We start from the raw sequence: 14,788 nt of genomic DNA on the forward strand, positions 1-14,788 counted from the left end.
CGCGAGCTTTCAATTATAACATTTTATGAAAGTGACTGTGACAAGGAGTGTCCCTTAAACTATGTTGCTGGATAAACTGAGTGTTTGCAAAACAAATATTTGAATTGTTATTAGAATTTACTTTAGAGCCTAGTGAGAGATGCTGACCTCTGCTGGATATGCAATTATAAGACATGTTGGCATTCTGCCAAATGCCTAAATGTAAATGACATCATATCAGAAAATAATGTGCTTTTTATTTTTCGTTTTCTTCTTAATTGGATGTACATCACCATTGCTTATATTAAGAGTTTACATTTCAGCATATCTATTCATAGTACATCCAGTCTATGCATTTTATTAGTATTTGATGTCCCTTGTGTTCAAACCTGTTACCTTCCTCAACCAATTGAGCTACAGTAACTAGACTAACATTTTCTTCTAAAATCTTCTAAAAAAGTATTTATCATCATGTCATTAGGCTTATTTGCGCTATGCAGCTTATTAAGAAGAGATGTGTTGTCACCTTTCTATCCAGCCGGACTGGAGTAAAAGTGAACAGGAGGGACAAGTTTTGACTCGTGACTAGTATAAAACTATTAAGGTGTTGGCTTTTATTGACTTTGGCCTATAAGCATCCTCCCATAACACACTGACAACAGCATAGCAGTGGCCTTGCATCACCTGAAAAAACTCAGCACCGTGGCACCAACTTACAGGCTTACACAGGCAAAGATGTTTTCACAATTTTCCTAAAATACAAGACTGTTGTATAAATTGATATACAGTTTTCCTGTAGCTCAGTTGGTGGAGCATTGCTTAAAGCAGCACAAAGGTTGTGGAATGGCACACGTTGATAAAAAATGAATACCTTGCCGCTTTGAATAAAGTTTTTGTGGTAAAGACCTCTTAAAGGGAAATCTATTCACCCTCATATTATTTAAAACCTGTATGACTTTTCTGCAGTGTAATACAAAAGAAGATCTCTTGAGAAATGTCTCAGTGGTTTGGTGTTCATACAATGGAAGTCAAAGTTGTTTGGTTCTTTTGTGTTCTGCAGAAGAAAGTCATACAGGTTTGGAATGAAATTGGGTGAATAAATGATGGAAGTATTTGTGTTTTGGGTGAACTATCCCTTTAAGAGTTACAAAGCATATGAAAATATTTCAGTAGCTCCTCACTGCAGAACGTGAGATCCAGGGGGAAAGGTTGGATCCAGATCCAGTCTCCTCCCACTGCATTTTGATTGGTCGACGGATTCCTGAAGTCAAACCCATGCTGTTGCGCCATACTTTTTATTGCATTGAGTCGTAATTAACGTTTTTCCTTCTGATGGTAAAACAATCTTGCTGAATACATTTATTTACAAACATATTTTCAATAAAGTATTTTAATAGATTCGGGGGAAGGGTTTGGGTTGGGGTTAACAAAATATGTAACTGCGATCATTGGTTTCAGGCGTACACTTACAGTAATTCTGAATCTATCTCGTCTATTTAATTAAAGGTGAGATAACATATGCAATTTCTGCCAGTATTCGTATTAATCTTGAGTACCTGTACATTAGTAATGCATACTTCGTATCTTCGAAGAGTTTTTACTTTGAAGCCTGGAGGCGTGCAGGGGTGGGGGGGAACTGCACGGGCACACAATACATCATCGAATAAACTGTGCATAACTATTGTTTCACAATAAGTTTGTATTGTTTACATTATGCACGTAAATGCTGATACTACATCATACGTTCTACTTATTTTTTGACAAGAGTAAATAGCGTGCTACCTCCGCTTTAATCAATGTAGACTTAAATTAAAGAGCAAATGTTAGCGACCACAGGTAGCAACTTTATCTCCAAATTGCAGCTATATATATAAGTATATAAAGTGGAAGAGTTGGATCTCCTGAAACTTGATCCATGTGCTCGGTCCTGAAAGCAAATATTTTAGATGACTTTAGAAAGAAATGGAGACATAGTGATTTGTCTTGTTTTCTATTACTATAAGTACACATTTTTATCTCAAAATACATTTATTTGATAAGCAAAATGACTTATCATTTTGTCAAAAATTTTTGTTCGATCCTTAAAGGCGCAGTTTTTTATTTACAGCGGCCACTAGCGTTGTATTATAGATTTGCAACAAATATCTCTGTCCAAATACGACGGTATCCAACACAGTACAAAAATATGTCGTCGGCTGCCACAACACGTCTTCTGCACTTCATGCAGGCATTAGAAAAATATAAATTGGGATTGTAGAAAGAGCGATGTCTTATTTATTACATGAAATAAAAGGTCTGTGGAACTTAAGTATAAAAGGAAAGAAAGATAAAAGTCAGGCGGAGCCAGGACCTGCGTTAATATTTGAAAGATTTTAGAGGAGATACTCATAGATATCTATGGAGATACTTTACAGCAGAGAGACTTTGGAGAGAAAGATCGTCCAAAAATCACCCCCGGAGAGGTTGCTTTGATTCGGATCAGTATGTGAGTAACATTGGTTAACAGTTAGAACCAAGATATGGTGTTGTTGTTGTAATATTAGCTGTGTAATGGAGCAGTTTTGAGCATCATTGTTTATCTGGAACCGCTTTAATATTGTACACTAAGATACTGGAGCGAGAGAGCGTTGGCGCTAAAACGTGAGAGCACGTTTTACAAAAACGCGCGCTGTATAGTTGTTTGTCCGTTTAGGGCTGCTGTACAAAACATGGCGGCAAATTCAATGTACAGTATGTAGGCCCGCGCTGTATGTAGATATAATATCTTATTCAAAGGTGTTACAAAATTAACGGTTCATTATGTAAGGTCTTTACACACATCTGAAGAAGTCGTTTGGCATATTATAATGCATTTCTGTCAATAGATCATGTTTAAAACCCCATATTGTTCTTTGTAAACAAGAAAAACTTGAATAAGGTTTGACCACTTTAGTACTTATTATCTAAGGTGCCTTCATTTTTAAAAAAATTGTATGTCTTTGGCCGTTTTGCATTTTTGTATCTTGATATCATTTTTTTAGATATTTGCGATGACAAACAAGACAGAAATACTAAGTTTGAAATTCTGTTTTCGCAGTGCACATTTGGATCATGTCTGTGGAAGCAAAGGCGATAATTTAGGTAGACTACAGTGCTTAACAAACAAAAACGCCCTGATAGAACTGTTTACAATGTGTCTTATACATACAAGCTATTGACTTAAATCAGCTGACTGTTCTGCTAACACCTTCTTTTAGGGATATTTAAGGAACGAACACATTATCCTGGAACTCCTTAATTGTTACATTACAGGTAAGAGTTGACTGCTGTCTATTATGTTGTGTAAAGTATTATGTGCACAACTTAATTTTGTTTGTCTGTTTGTCAATATTTTCTCATAAATCACAAGATATACTGCTAAAAACAAATGTGTTGTTTTTTATTTTCAGGGCAAAGTTGAGAATGGATGGAAAGCTCTCTGAAGAACAGGTAAAGTGTTTGCAGGCCCCATGGAGGTTTTCCCTCCGGACTGCTGGGTTTGAAGACAGGCTACTGATGGCTCTTGAGCTCTTCGAGCGATTTCCTTTAGACATAACAGTGACTGGAGGAACCCCTGATGCCAATGCCCAGCTCGCCTCTGCCGTCTGTGGGCTTGACATGACCCAGGAGACAGAAGAAGAGGATTTGAAAGATAGTGATGATGATGAGGAAGAGGAGGATGAGGATGAAGATGAAGATGATGAGGAAGACTCGGAGGAAGATGAAGAAGAAGATGACATACAGCCTCCGAAAGATGCTAAACGTCAGAGCAGCAGGAGAAAACGTGTACGGATAGCGGAACATTCCGAATACATCGGCTGGGGCATTCCTGATTTTGACTCAATGCTTTCGCACAGTCTAATCTCCAATGTTCGCGTCAGGACTGTGCAGGACCATCCGATTTCTAATTCAGTTATCAAGACGAACAGCAAGTTGTATGACTCCACACAGTTTGATGTTCTGGTGGTCCTCACGACAGAAGAACGCAAGGAGGACCACATGTGGCTCAAGATGGAGCTACACGACAGAGATAAGCCTTTCTTTCTGGTGAAAGCTGATACGGTGTGGGACGTGGTCGAAGAAAAACCCTCAGGGCCGTGCATGACCTGCGCTTGGGAGAGAATGAGGGATCGTAATCTGGAGCTGCAGAAGAGGAGGAAAGAAGCATTCGGAGAGGTGGCTAAAGCAACAGACAACCAGAGTCCTTCAAATACATCGGACGCATCCGAGTTTGTGGAGATGAAGGATATAAGTGGGGTTCTTGCTAAAGCCCTGCCTGACTTGAAGAAAAAAGCATATAGTCAGTTCTTGGTGGCGACCACGAAGGAGCTTCGGATTCCTAAATTCATTGCTGATGAAACCCAGTAAGTCCATTGAGTCTAAGTGTTTTGAAATGTGTAAGAGTCATGTGGGACAAAGTGAATTTCCATAAAAAAGTAGAAAATCTGTCATTATTTTTTGTAATAAACTTGTAGATGTCGTTCAAAACTTGTAGATGACTCTTTCTTCTGTGAAACACAAAAGAAGATATTTGAGAAATGTTTTGTGTCCATAATGAAAGTCAATGGGGATCAATATTGTTCGGGTACCAATGTTCTTCAAAATATCTTCTTTTATGTTCTGCCGAAAAAAGAAGTCATGCAGGTTTGAAATTATATGAGGATGAAGAAAATGATGAAAAAATGTAATTTTTGGGATAATTTTTCCCTCAACAGTAATAGAAAAGTCTACCATTACAAAAGTGCTTTTGTTGTTCAAAAGCCACAAAAGGCAAATTCTTGCTGCTCCAAACCTGTCATTATTCTTGAATAGTTATGACTTTTATATTTCAATTTATTCAACATCCACATTTATTAATTTATTTATTAATCAAATTCAACATATTTACTGTGAAGGGTGGTGGTGTCCACCGCTTTAAACTATCGGAAGATAAGCCGAGACGACCTCAGCTTGATCTCCAAGCTCTCACAGCCTAGAGATGTCACCGACCATCCCTCCAAGCTTCTGGCAATTCTTACATCTCTCGATGACTTTCGTCTGGATATCGGTGTGTTGGGTGAGACGGGCTGTGGTAGCTCCAGCCTGGTCAATGCTTTATTGGGCATGAATAACAACGAGGAACAATCTGCCCCAACTGGTGTCGTTGAAACTACCAAAGAGCCGACAGAATATCCCTACCCTGAGTTCCCCAATATCCGTCTTTGGGACCTTCCTGGCCTTGGAAAAATATGTGGACTTGATAACGAACCTTCTGCATCCGGCTTCAACCCAGCTCAGCTTGTCGCTTCCATGTTTGCTTTCTGTGATGTGTTCATACTGGTGTCTCCTTTAAGACTTAGATTGGGAACCGTACAGTTAATGCAGCAGCTGTCATCACTGGGGAAAGAGTATTACCTGGTGATCTCCATGGCTGATTTGATTGAAGAAATGTTTGTTGGGCAGGTCAGGGAATGGGCTGAGGGAATCTTGGGGGAAATGGGTCTCCAGCAGAACTTGTTTCTGGTTTCTGTTAATCATCCGGAAACCTTGGACTTCCCAAAGCTTAAGGAGATGCTAAACAAAGCCATACCAAGCCACAAGAAAGTTGCCTTTGCCAGATATGCAGCAAAGCTACTGGAACAAGATGTGTTTTGGAAAAGATCAGATTCTTGCAAATTTATGTGAATTTGAAGAATGATGTTGCTCTAACAAAAAGTACATTGGAATTGACCATGTAAGTAATACAATAAATCTATCATTCAGCATGATAGCATATACAAAAGTCTATACAACTATTTTAGCTATATATCTACATGTTTGCTAAGACAATGTTACATTAGGGAGGTTTTTTGTTTGAGTAAGGCTAAGCATCACTCTTTAAACAATTTTTATACATGCATGACAGCCACAGTGCTCTGAGTCAGACATTAATGCATGTTTGCATGAGCGGTTCTTAATACTATTGTTGTTTTTTGTGATTACACCACATTCCCGTAAGCATTATTTAGTTTACTATCTTACAGTTGTCTACAGAAGGCGTTTCAGATGTCATGCATTGAGTATAAAGTGTTTACTGAAATGGAATTGTCTAGATGTGGCTAACATGTTGGGATAGTCATGTGTGCATCATGAAAACCACTTTAAAATAACATGCATGGGATATTATGACATGATATACATAAAAAGGACAAGTAATGATGCTGAGTGGATTTCAGCTTGTTGCTAGGGAGTTGCTAGGTATTTGTGGTGGTTGCTAGGGCATTGCTTTGGAGCTGCTATGGATGTTCTGAGTAGTTTTTAGCTCGTTGCTATGTGGTTGCTAGGGTGTGCTGGATAGTTGCTTACTGGCCCAAGTATACAGAGCCAATCCAAAGATTATATTGTGGTCCCTCTTTAATAAACATTATTGCTCAAACGTTTAGGGTCACTTAAGTGTTCCTTTGATCTGAAGGTGTATGCTTATAATGTGTATTTTTAAATATAAATACAAGATCTATATATATTTATAGAGAAAACAATCTTAGTGAACTATTAACAGGCTTAACTAATAAACCACAGATGTTAAACAACCTAAAATGAAAGTAAATGTTCAATATTGTTAAGGGCATTGGCTAAGCAGGTGTGTCCTGGCTGGAGAGGATTACGTTTAATGTTTTTATCAATTGAGGCATCGGTACACATTGTGACTACAGTCAATCTGACGGCTGTATCTTCATCCCTGCCACTCACACTTTGTGTTTTATTAGCTGGAACAGACAAAAAAATCAGTCTTATTCACCTCACTTGCAAAACTCACATCCCCACCCTCCGAAACCTGCGGGCAAAAGCCATCTGTGAACGCAATTACTACCCTCCTTTTTTACTTTTGTCTTCGGAAAAACCACTAACTACTTTCCCTGAGGCTTTAGGGCAGCACTGAAATTCACATTGAAACTCACAGATCATATAAAACCTGACAAATTGAAGCAGAAATGCCCAGTGTACCATGAGATGATAAGATGCACGGTGCATGAAGAGCACGAAGACTCATTTCGAAGATCAACATGAACCTTGCAGGTAATGGATTGTATGTGCAGCGTTTCATGAATCCCAAAATTATAGGGAAGATAAGACGGAGGGCTCAGGCGCTGAGAAAGCCAAACCGTCTGGTGTCTGTGGTTGATCTGAGTCACAACGAGAGCACACGCCTGGCCATGGATGCCCTTCTGGACACAGGGTTGACCGGATACCAGGATATGTTAAACAAGGAGAACGAAGCCAACTTTCTTTCGGCAGAGGAGAAAGCATACATCTTAAACAATGTCATACAGCCCATCGCTGAGGATGAAGAGACAGATGGGGATGAAGAGATGTCCGCTTCTCAATCTGTGTCCTCGCAGACGTACTTTCCTTTGGCCACAGAGAGCGAGCCCCCCGTTCTTGACTATGGCTGGCCGGTAGCTGACTGGAGTTACCACCTGCAAGGCATTCCTCGTGTGGAGGTGTTTTTCCAGTCTGTTAAATCCGCTACTACAAAAGACCTGCTGCGGGAACTAATCAGGCAAGCCACTAAAGTAAGAACCTAAATGTTTGACAGTCAAATTAGCTCTTTGATTTTTTTCATTTCTGAATGTTGTTTGTGACAGAAATGTATTTTTATGACAATAAAGCCAAATACAAGACCATAGCAAGGAAAACGTATGGCATGTTTTCTTCCTTATGCCAGGTGTTGTGTGAAATTCATTTAGTGCCTTTATTGCTTTATAAATTAAATAAAATTTCACATTAAGGTACATGGAAGAGACACTTGGCATTTTTAAAATTGTAAACATTTTTATTATACGACAATCTGGATTTTTTTTTTTCAAATGGTCACTCCTTTGTTGCACAGGTTTTGGCAATAGTCATGGACACATTCAGCGATGTGGAGATTTTCTGTGATCTACTGGAAGCAACAAGAAAGCGCAGTGTTTATGTCTATCTGCTTTTGGACCACACCAATTTACAGGTGTTTGAGGACATGTGTGAACATTTAAAGATCAACAAGTCACATCTTACTGTAAGTTCTGCTCCTCTTGTTAACTCTCTAAGGTACACACCGCAGATAAATGTGGTTGTCACTTCACGATCTAAAGCTTAATCCTGTTCTGTACACACTTCACTAAATTAAGACAGTGAAAACCACATTCTGCTACTGAATTAACCAGCGAAAAATGCAGTAATTGACAACCGCATTAAAACAAAATTCCATGCAGCGTGCACGGAATCGAAGAGACCTTGTTGTTTCTTCCAAAATGGCAATCCAACACAGTCCCGAAAAGGATAACACTAACATTTACTTTAAATAACATGACATGAAACATTATGGTCAGCACAAGCCACGTGAACCTGTATTTAATATCTTTTTAGCATAGTTTGATGATTGTTTTTGAGAATAAAAAACATATTGCATTTATTTAGTTATTTATGTATTTGCTGTACAGTTTATGGAACATACAGGACTTTACAGTAAACCCTGCGGTGAAGATAGAGCCATGAAAATAGAACACGGGGACCTTATACGAAAGTCTTGACTTATTTCCCTGCTTCTCTTCATACAGCGAATGTCAATTCGTAGCGTTCAGGGTCAAACGTACTGTGCCAAAACAGGGAGAAAGTTCACTGGTCAGGTGAAAGAGAAGTTCTTCATTGTAGACTGCACACAGGCGCTGGTCGGCTCCTACAGGTAGAGTTACATTCTTGTATCCTGCTTTCTATTTTTTATTCTTTGACGTTTTTTGCAGTTCCAACTGCTGAATGCACAAACACCATTTGAACTTTGAATAGACATTTAAAGGCAGAATTTACAGGGTATATACAGGAATCAGGATGCTAAATTTAATTCTTTTTAAGACCTTTTTCAAGACTCTTTCAAGACATTTTAAGACCTCATCTCCACTGACACTTTAACTTACACTTACTATATAATGATTGTAAGATAGCACAACTGAACAGTGTTGTAATAACTCCTTATTAATTCAACATAATTCAGAAGGGTGGGAACGAAGCACAAGATAATGAATTGAGTGACTAACCCAATGCAAGGTTTATCAGAAAGAGAAACAAGGCTACGCTAAACGCCTTCTGACACACAGAGCAGTACAGTACACCTCACGGTTATTCCCAGAGATGACCCCTTAGCCACGGTTCCAACTCTTTATCCTCCAACCATGTTGCATAACAACCGGTTGTAAATGGACCTCCCACTATTCGCCTACCCACCCAATGATTCAATTCAGGCAAACTTTGGCATATGACCTCTTTGGATGCACGGAAGTGAAAATTCTTGGCCGAAGTCAAATACAAATGAAACACGTGGCCGAACACCAAAAACGGCTTTTCTTATTTCTTTAATTTATAAAAGCCAATTTTTTTCACTATTTCATAAACTGAATGGTCAAAATTTGCTTTTTATATTTTATCTTGCTTTTCAATATAATACAATATAACTTAAAAATAAAATTGAGCAAAACAGGTTTGGTATATTTGATGCTGGTTTAAGATAGTCATGTGCTGGTTTAAGATGGTCCTTAGCTGGTTTAAGATGGTCGAGCCAGCATCAAAACATACCTAACCCATCATATGCTGTTTTTTCAACAGGGGTAGGCTAAATTGAAACAAAAATGGAGCCCTCTCCCTTCTTGAATAGACTATTTTAGGCCTATAACTGACTGCCGAAAGAATGTACTCTACAACAAGCGTCCTTCAACATTATAAGATAAAACTATGAATAAACGAAAACGGTTGGATTATTATTGGCTTCACTGCAGAATGATTTAAAGAAGAAAAAACATCCATGCAAGCAATTCTGACTGACAACCATTTCATCTCTCCTCCAAACTCCGCCCACAAAAGCTTATTGTAACATGAAAATTATGAAAAAACGATACAAAATGTAACACCTTGGAAAATGGCAATTAAGAATTTTTTATGGTCTTAATATTCTGTCAATTTATTTATCGGCTTAGACCCCACGGACACCCTGAATTTAATATGCATTAAGAAATCTTAAGTCGTAAAACTCGCTCTTGCTATCTCTCTCTATTGTTGAGTATTTAATTTAACAAAAACTGTGACTGGTCAGTTTTCTCCCACATACCATTATACTGAATTATGATTGGCCTTCTTACTTTTGGTGTTTTTTTTAATGTTGCACACCTGTACGTGATGAATTTGACTCTTTTACAGTTTCACCTGGCTCTCCTGGAAGGTTCACAGAAGCTTGGCCGTGCTCTTTAAAGGCAGCGGGGTGAAACCCTTTGATTTGGAGTTTCGCAGACTATATGCCATTTCTAAACCAGTGCTGGGTCTGTCCTGTCAAACATCCAGTGCCTCTGATCCATACAGCCCCCCGCCCTTGGAGCAAACACAGACCCTGATCTGCCCGCCAGGCATCTCAGAGGCTTATCATTTCCAGCAGAAACCTCTGAATCCGAGGAGTTTCTCATCTGCACCGCAAAGATCTCAGTGGCTTCCATGGAGGAACACGATCCATCACACGATTCCATCTCAGTTCTCTCTCTTCAAAGATTATAACACTAGGGGACAGATCTGGAGGCCAGTGCAGAACAGTAGAGATGCCGCGGCATCTTCTCACTGGTGCTAATCCAAGATTTATAATTCAAGATTAACAACAACCCATGTGTAAAACCTACAAAAGTAAATTAGTATAACTTTTTTGTATTAATTGTAATACTAACTGATAGGTGTGTGTTATGCTTTGCTAAACCCCGCCCGACCTTAACAAGTTCCCTGATGTGATCCGCCATATTACATAACCTATGGAAAGTCTATGGAAGTGCTTTGTGTTTGGTTTTAGATTAAGTTTACATTATTGAAAAAATAATAATATCAATAATCATAATTTGTGTACAGTTTCGTCTAAAGAGTAACCAGGTTCATGCCTCAAAATTGACATTCACATTTTTTTATAGCTTGTCTGAGGTAGAACAACCTAAGGGTAGTTTCATAGAAAGTCAAATAAGTACTGTTTACATTAATTTAACATACAATTGTTTGCATTCTGTAATGTTTAATTTTCAAAGTAACCTAAGGGAAGCTTATACTGTATCTTAGGAAAAGGTCAGATGAGTACAGTTTGCAATAACGTTACATACATACTGGTGCTCAATTTGCTCAAAATGTTCAATATGATTTGCTCTGTAGCAGTAAATGTACATAAAACTGTTAATAAAAGATTAACATTTGTTTTCTGAAATGCAATCACAACATGTATTCATCTGTCCACCGGTATTGTGTACATGGATAGAGTTGTTGTCTTCTGCAATTTGGTCCACCATCTGTGATCAAAGTCTTTAATATAAAGACCCGATAAACTCTCTCCATCTTGGTTTTCCTCCCTCATCTTATCTGGGTTGAGGTCTTCTGACATCACCTGCATATACAGTAGACGAAAAACAAAGTGTGAGACCATGGATGGACATTAGCATGAAACACAAGGGTAATGTAATAAAAATAAACTATAATATCTTGGTTGAACTGTGACTTTAAACGTTTTGTGCTTTTTACAAAAACTTGAGACACATATAAAAGTGGATTTGTGATGTGACAGTGTTAATTTCTCATTTGACCTCAGACACTGTTTGGAGCGTTTTCTCGTTTGGATGTAGGACCTGTAGAGCTTCCTCAACCTCTTGTAGAACCTTCTGGCTGTTCTCCAGCACGAATGAGAATTGCTGAATCCTCAGGATTTCAATTAACAACCTAAGGAGAATCACACGAACAAACCAAACAATGACTTCATCTGTTTAATGAACAGCTTATCTAAAGTTCATAGTCTGTCAATATTTACTTTTGGAGCTCAACAAATGTGTTCACTACAGGGCTCCAGACAAAAATGTATTACACCGATAGGGTGTCACCGATATAGCTCCTATTTATCTATATAAAATTAACTTAAATCTCTCAATGACGTACTATTAGTTATCCTGTTGTGTGTACATCTTCTTTCTTATATGTTTTGCTCGCACAGAGTTTATTCAAGTTGTTTTTCTCATAAGCAAGGCCATACAGAATCTGCAGACTTTTTTGTTAATCCTGTGCTGAAAATCGGGGCAAATCTGCAGAATTGACAATGGAATAGTTTTAAATGTGTGTACATTTGTACACAGGTATAAACAAGTCTTAAAATGCTGCCTGTCTATGCATTTAAATGAAGATGACAGCAGATTTGGTTCATCAGAGGCAGAACCTTTGTTATTGATCCATGGTAAGACTGTTTAAACTAAATACACCAGACCAAATCATCCTGAATTAATTTGACCCATCATATTTATATAGTATACTGTATATACTCCATAAAAAGTATAGGCTACATTTAGAGTTCAAAGCAAAACGAAAGGTCTTGTGTTAATACGTTACTATGTTGATCACTTCAAATACAATTTAACAAAAGAAAGCTGTGCATGTGGGGTAAAGCCCAGCTGCTTGCTTTTTTAAAAAGTACGGCCCTTCTGTTTGAAACACTTTAAAAATGAATCCATTTGGATGCTCGCCAGTGGCGATCTCTGGAAAAATATAACTCGCAATTTAACCGACCGTTTTAGATGCCGTCTGGAGCTTCTATGTATCAGAATAACATAAAAGTGATTTTGAAAAAGTATATATGTCGCTCATTTGTTTGTGGTTGAGGTACCTCGTTCTAATAAAACACATGATGGTCTTCAGGTTTAAAATGTTATTTGTCTGCATCTGATCTTCAGATTGCTTCTCCAGGCAGCGTTCAGACTCCAGAAGTCTTTGATAACTCATGGCTAGATTCAGCCAGTACCCGGAATGATACGGATGAATACAGCACAGCTGCTGCAGGCTGGAGATGCTGCTTGTCAGATCTCGATGGTGTTCATGAATACTCAGTTCCAGCTGTAGCACGCAGGTTAGGTGGCAGGTGTTGGAAATCTCTAACCTCTGTCAAATAAAATGAAAAGTACATTTAGCACATCACTAGTCTTATAAAGCCAGAACTTTGATCAACAGTATAACTGTAGTTTAGACCAATTACATCTCACTTAGACAGGAAGAGAACATCTGACGTATTTAGTTTATACAACATACATCTGCGGTGATATTTTTACCAGTTTCTCGCAGGCTCTAAGAGCCTCCTCTTTTCGTCCCAGATGACAGCAGCATCGTGCAATCCCTTCCAAAACATCTCGCTTCACTGACGTATTTCCAGCAGGTACCAGAGTGAGGCAGGACATGTATTCATCCAACGCCACCTGTCATTGGCAAAATATCCCATGCTTAGCTACATGACTAACAAAACGCGTTTACAAAGGGTGCCATGCCATCAGATACCTGATACTGTTTCCTCCTGTAGGCCAAGTCTCCTCTGAACTTAAGGCTTTTTTGCTCCTCTAATGCATCTTCGATATTTCCATCTTGACAAAACCACTAGTTCAGAGAATCAAGAAAATACAAAAGCATGAGATTTGAGTGATTTATGACCAGTCCTCCGTGATTTAAGTGTTTTAAAAGTCAAATATTCCCAGGTCCCCCATGCACCTGCATGATTATAAACATATAATTAAATAAAACATAATGATGACCAATTATACATTATTATTATTATAATCAAAATTGTCAGAGTAAATGCATATGTGAGTGTATGCCATCACTATGTTGATAGTATCCAGGGTTTTTGTTTAATACTATTATAAACCATTTATAAGTCGTTTATCTGGTTTGTTTTGGGTCCTCTTCCAGGAAGATGTAATGGTGCTATTGATTTCCATCTGCCAGAAACTGTAAATTACCATCCCACCAACAGAACCCAACACATTACCAGTAGACAGACCCAATAATACAATTCCTATCAAAGCCAACAAATCCATTAGCATGTCTGTACTGGTCCTTACTTTTCAATAGGGCTGATCACTGTATCAGGGTAAGTTACCAGTATTATTACCACGATTGTTTGTGAGTGTTATGAATTAAACCCACCTCGGGTTCGCAGAGTTTAGGCTCGTATGTGGGCAGAACTGCCGCGACTTTGTTCCGCGATTCTTCAAACACGGAATCATCAAACGTGCTGCCGAGGATCTCCATGATAAAAACACACGTGCGTGAATATACTGTCATTTACTGCATCGCCTCATTTATAATACAATGTTTTCACATATTTGATAACCATAGCGCAAAATATAAAATGACTGTTTCAAAAATCTAATAAAAGAGAAACATTTTATGACGTTTCGTTTGTTTGTTTATGCTATTCAACGTACGTAACTTCCTTATATCCGACGCGCGCTCGCGGTACTTCAGTGTGGCGTGGTACGCGCACGCATATCGGGCTGCGCAGCGCCATATTGGAGTGGTCAAAATGCTAGAAAAAAACACATTAAGTCGACGTTTTATGAATGTCTTCATTTACATATCAGGGAATTGTGTTTTTCCATAAAGAAATAATACAAAAATTCCTGATTGCCAGGCTTTGAAATCTGTAGAAAATATGTAATCCTGTAGTCCCCATTCACTAATGCCCTTCAAGATATGGCAGCGACGTTTACACACGCACCCGCGGTCAACGTTGCTTCTAAGTTTGCCTGCAACTATATATAAGTAATAATATTTTATTATATATATATATATATATTATTATATATCATTATAATATATATATATATATATTATAATGATATATAATAATATATAAATGCATCCTCTTATTGAAATAGCCCTATAAAAATAACATTGGCTAAAATATATTTTATTAAAAAGACATTTGGTAAACAGTTAAAACACAAACAAAAGTCTGCTAAACAAAATCTTAAAA

General features: G+C 38.1%; 3 protein-coding genes across 3 annotated transcripts; 2 read left to right on the forward strand and 1 right to left on the reverse strand.

The window, feature by feature from the left end:
- The first annotated feature begins 3,208 nt into the window (after positions 1-3,208).
- On the forward strand, positions 3,209-6,388 carry LOC306902196 (uncharacterized protein). The gene is made up of 3 exons (XM_079470576.1): positions 3,209-3,270; positions 3,408-4,361; positions 4,893-6,388. The coding sequence occupies exons 2-3, from the start codon at positions 3,421-3,423 to the stop codon at positions 5,659-5,661; spliced, it is 1,710 nt and encodes a 569-aa protein (XP_079326702.1). The 5' UTR covers positions 3,209-3,270; positions 3,408-3,420; the 3' UTR covers positions 5,662-6,388.
- Positions 5,094-11,491, forward strand: fam83a (family with sequence similarity 83 member A). The gene is made up of 4 exons (XM_079470577.1): positions 5,094-7,529; positions 7,847-8,014; positions 8,556-8,680; positions 10,183-11,491. The coding sequence occupies exons 1-4, from the start codon at positions 7,020-7,022 to the stop codon at positions 10,598-10,600; spliced, it is 1,221 nt and encodes a 406-aa protein (XP_079326703.1). The 5' UTR covers positions 5,094-7,019; the 3' UTR covers positions 10,601-11,491.
- On the reverse strand, positions 10,752-14,541 carry cUnh8orf76 (chromosome Un C8orf76 homolog). The gene is made up of 6 exons (XM_079470578.1): positions 13,957-14,541; positions 13,312-13,407; positions 13,089-13,232; positions 12,650-12,921; positions 11,586-11,718; positions 10,752-11,389 (listed from the first exon to the last, which is right to left on the reverse strand). Exons 1-6 carry the CDS (start codon positions 14,092-14,094, stop codon positions 11,231-11,233), a joined length of 942 nt encoding a protein of 313 aa, XP_079326704.1. The 5' UTR covers positions 14,095-14,541; the 3' UTR covers positions 10,752-11,230.
- Positions 14,542-14,788: the final 247 nt, after the last annotated feature.

Source organism: Barbatula barbatula, assembly GCF_947034865.1.
Source record: "Barbatula barbatula genome assembly, chromosome: 12".
In the NCBI taxonomy this organism is placed as follows: Eukaryota; Metazoa; Chordata; class Actinopteri; order Cypriniformes; family Nemacheilidae; genus Barbatula; species Barbatula barbatula.

Excerpts from the sequence above, each read along its gene's own strand:
- cUnh8orf76 (XM_079470578.1), bottom strand. The coding sequence starts at position 14,094 with ATGACAGTATATTCACGCACGTGTGTTTTTATCATGGAGATCCTCGGC. Across the intron at positions 13,233-13,311 it reads ACAGGAGGAAACAGTATCAG|GTGGCGTTGGATGAATACAT; the intron begins GTATCTGATGGC and ends TGCCAATGACAG. Across the intron at positions 12,922-13,088 it reads TTAGAGCCTGCGAGAAACTG|AGGTTAGAGATTTCCAACAC; the intron begins GTAAAAATATCA and ends TTTATTTGACAG.
- fam83a (XM_079470577.1), top strand. The coding sequence starts at position 7,020 with ATGAACCTTGCAGGTAATGGATTGTATGTGCAGCGTTTCATGAATCCC. Across the intron at positions 7,530-7,846 it reads TAATCAGGCAAGCCACTAAA|GTTTTGGCAATAGTCATGGA; the intron begins GTAAGAACCTAA and ends TTTGTTGCACAG. Across the intron at positions 8,015-8,555 it reads TCAACAAGTCACATCTTACT|CGAATGTCAATTCGTAGCGT; the intron begins GTAAGTTCTGCT and ends CTCTTCATACAG.
- LOC306902196 (XM_079470576.1), top strand. The coding sequence starts at position 3,421 with ATGGATGGAAAGCTCTCTGAAGAACAGGTAAAGTGTTTGCAGGCCCCA. Across the intron at positions 4,362-4,892 it reads TTCATTGCTGATGAAACCCA|GGTGGTGGTGTCCACCGCTT; the intron begins GTAAGTCCATTG and ends TTTACTGTGAAG.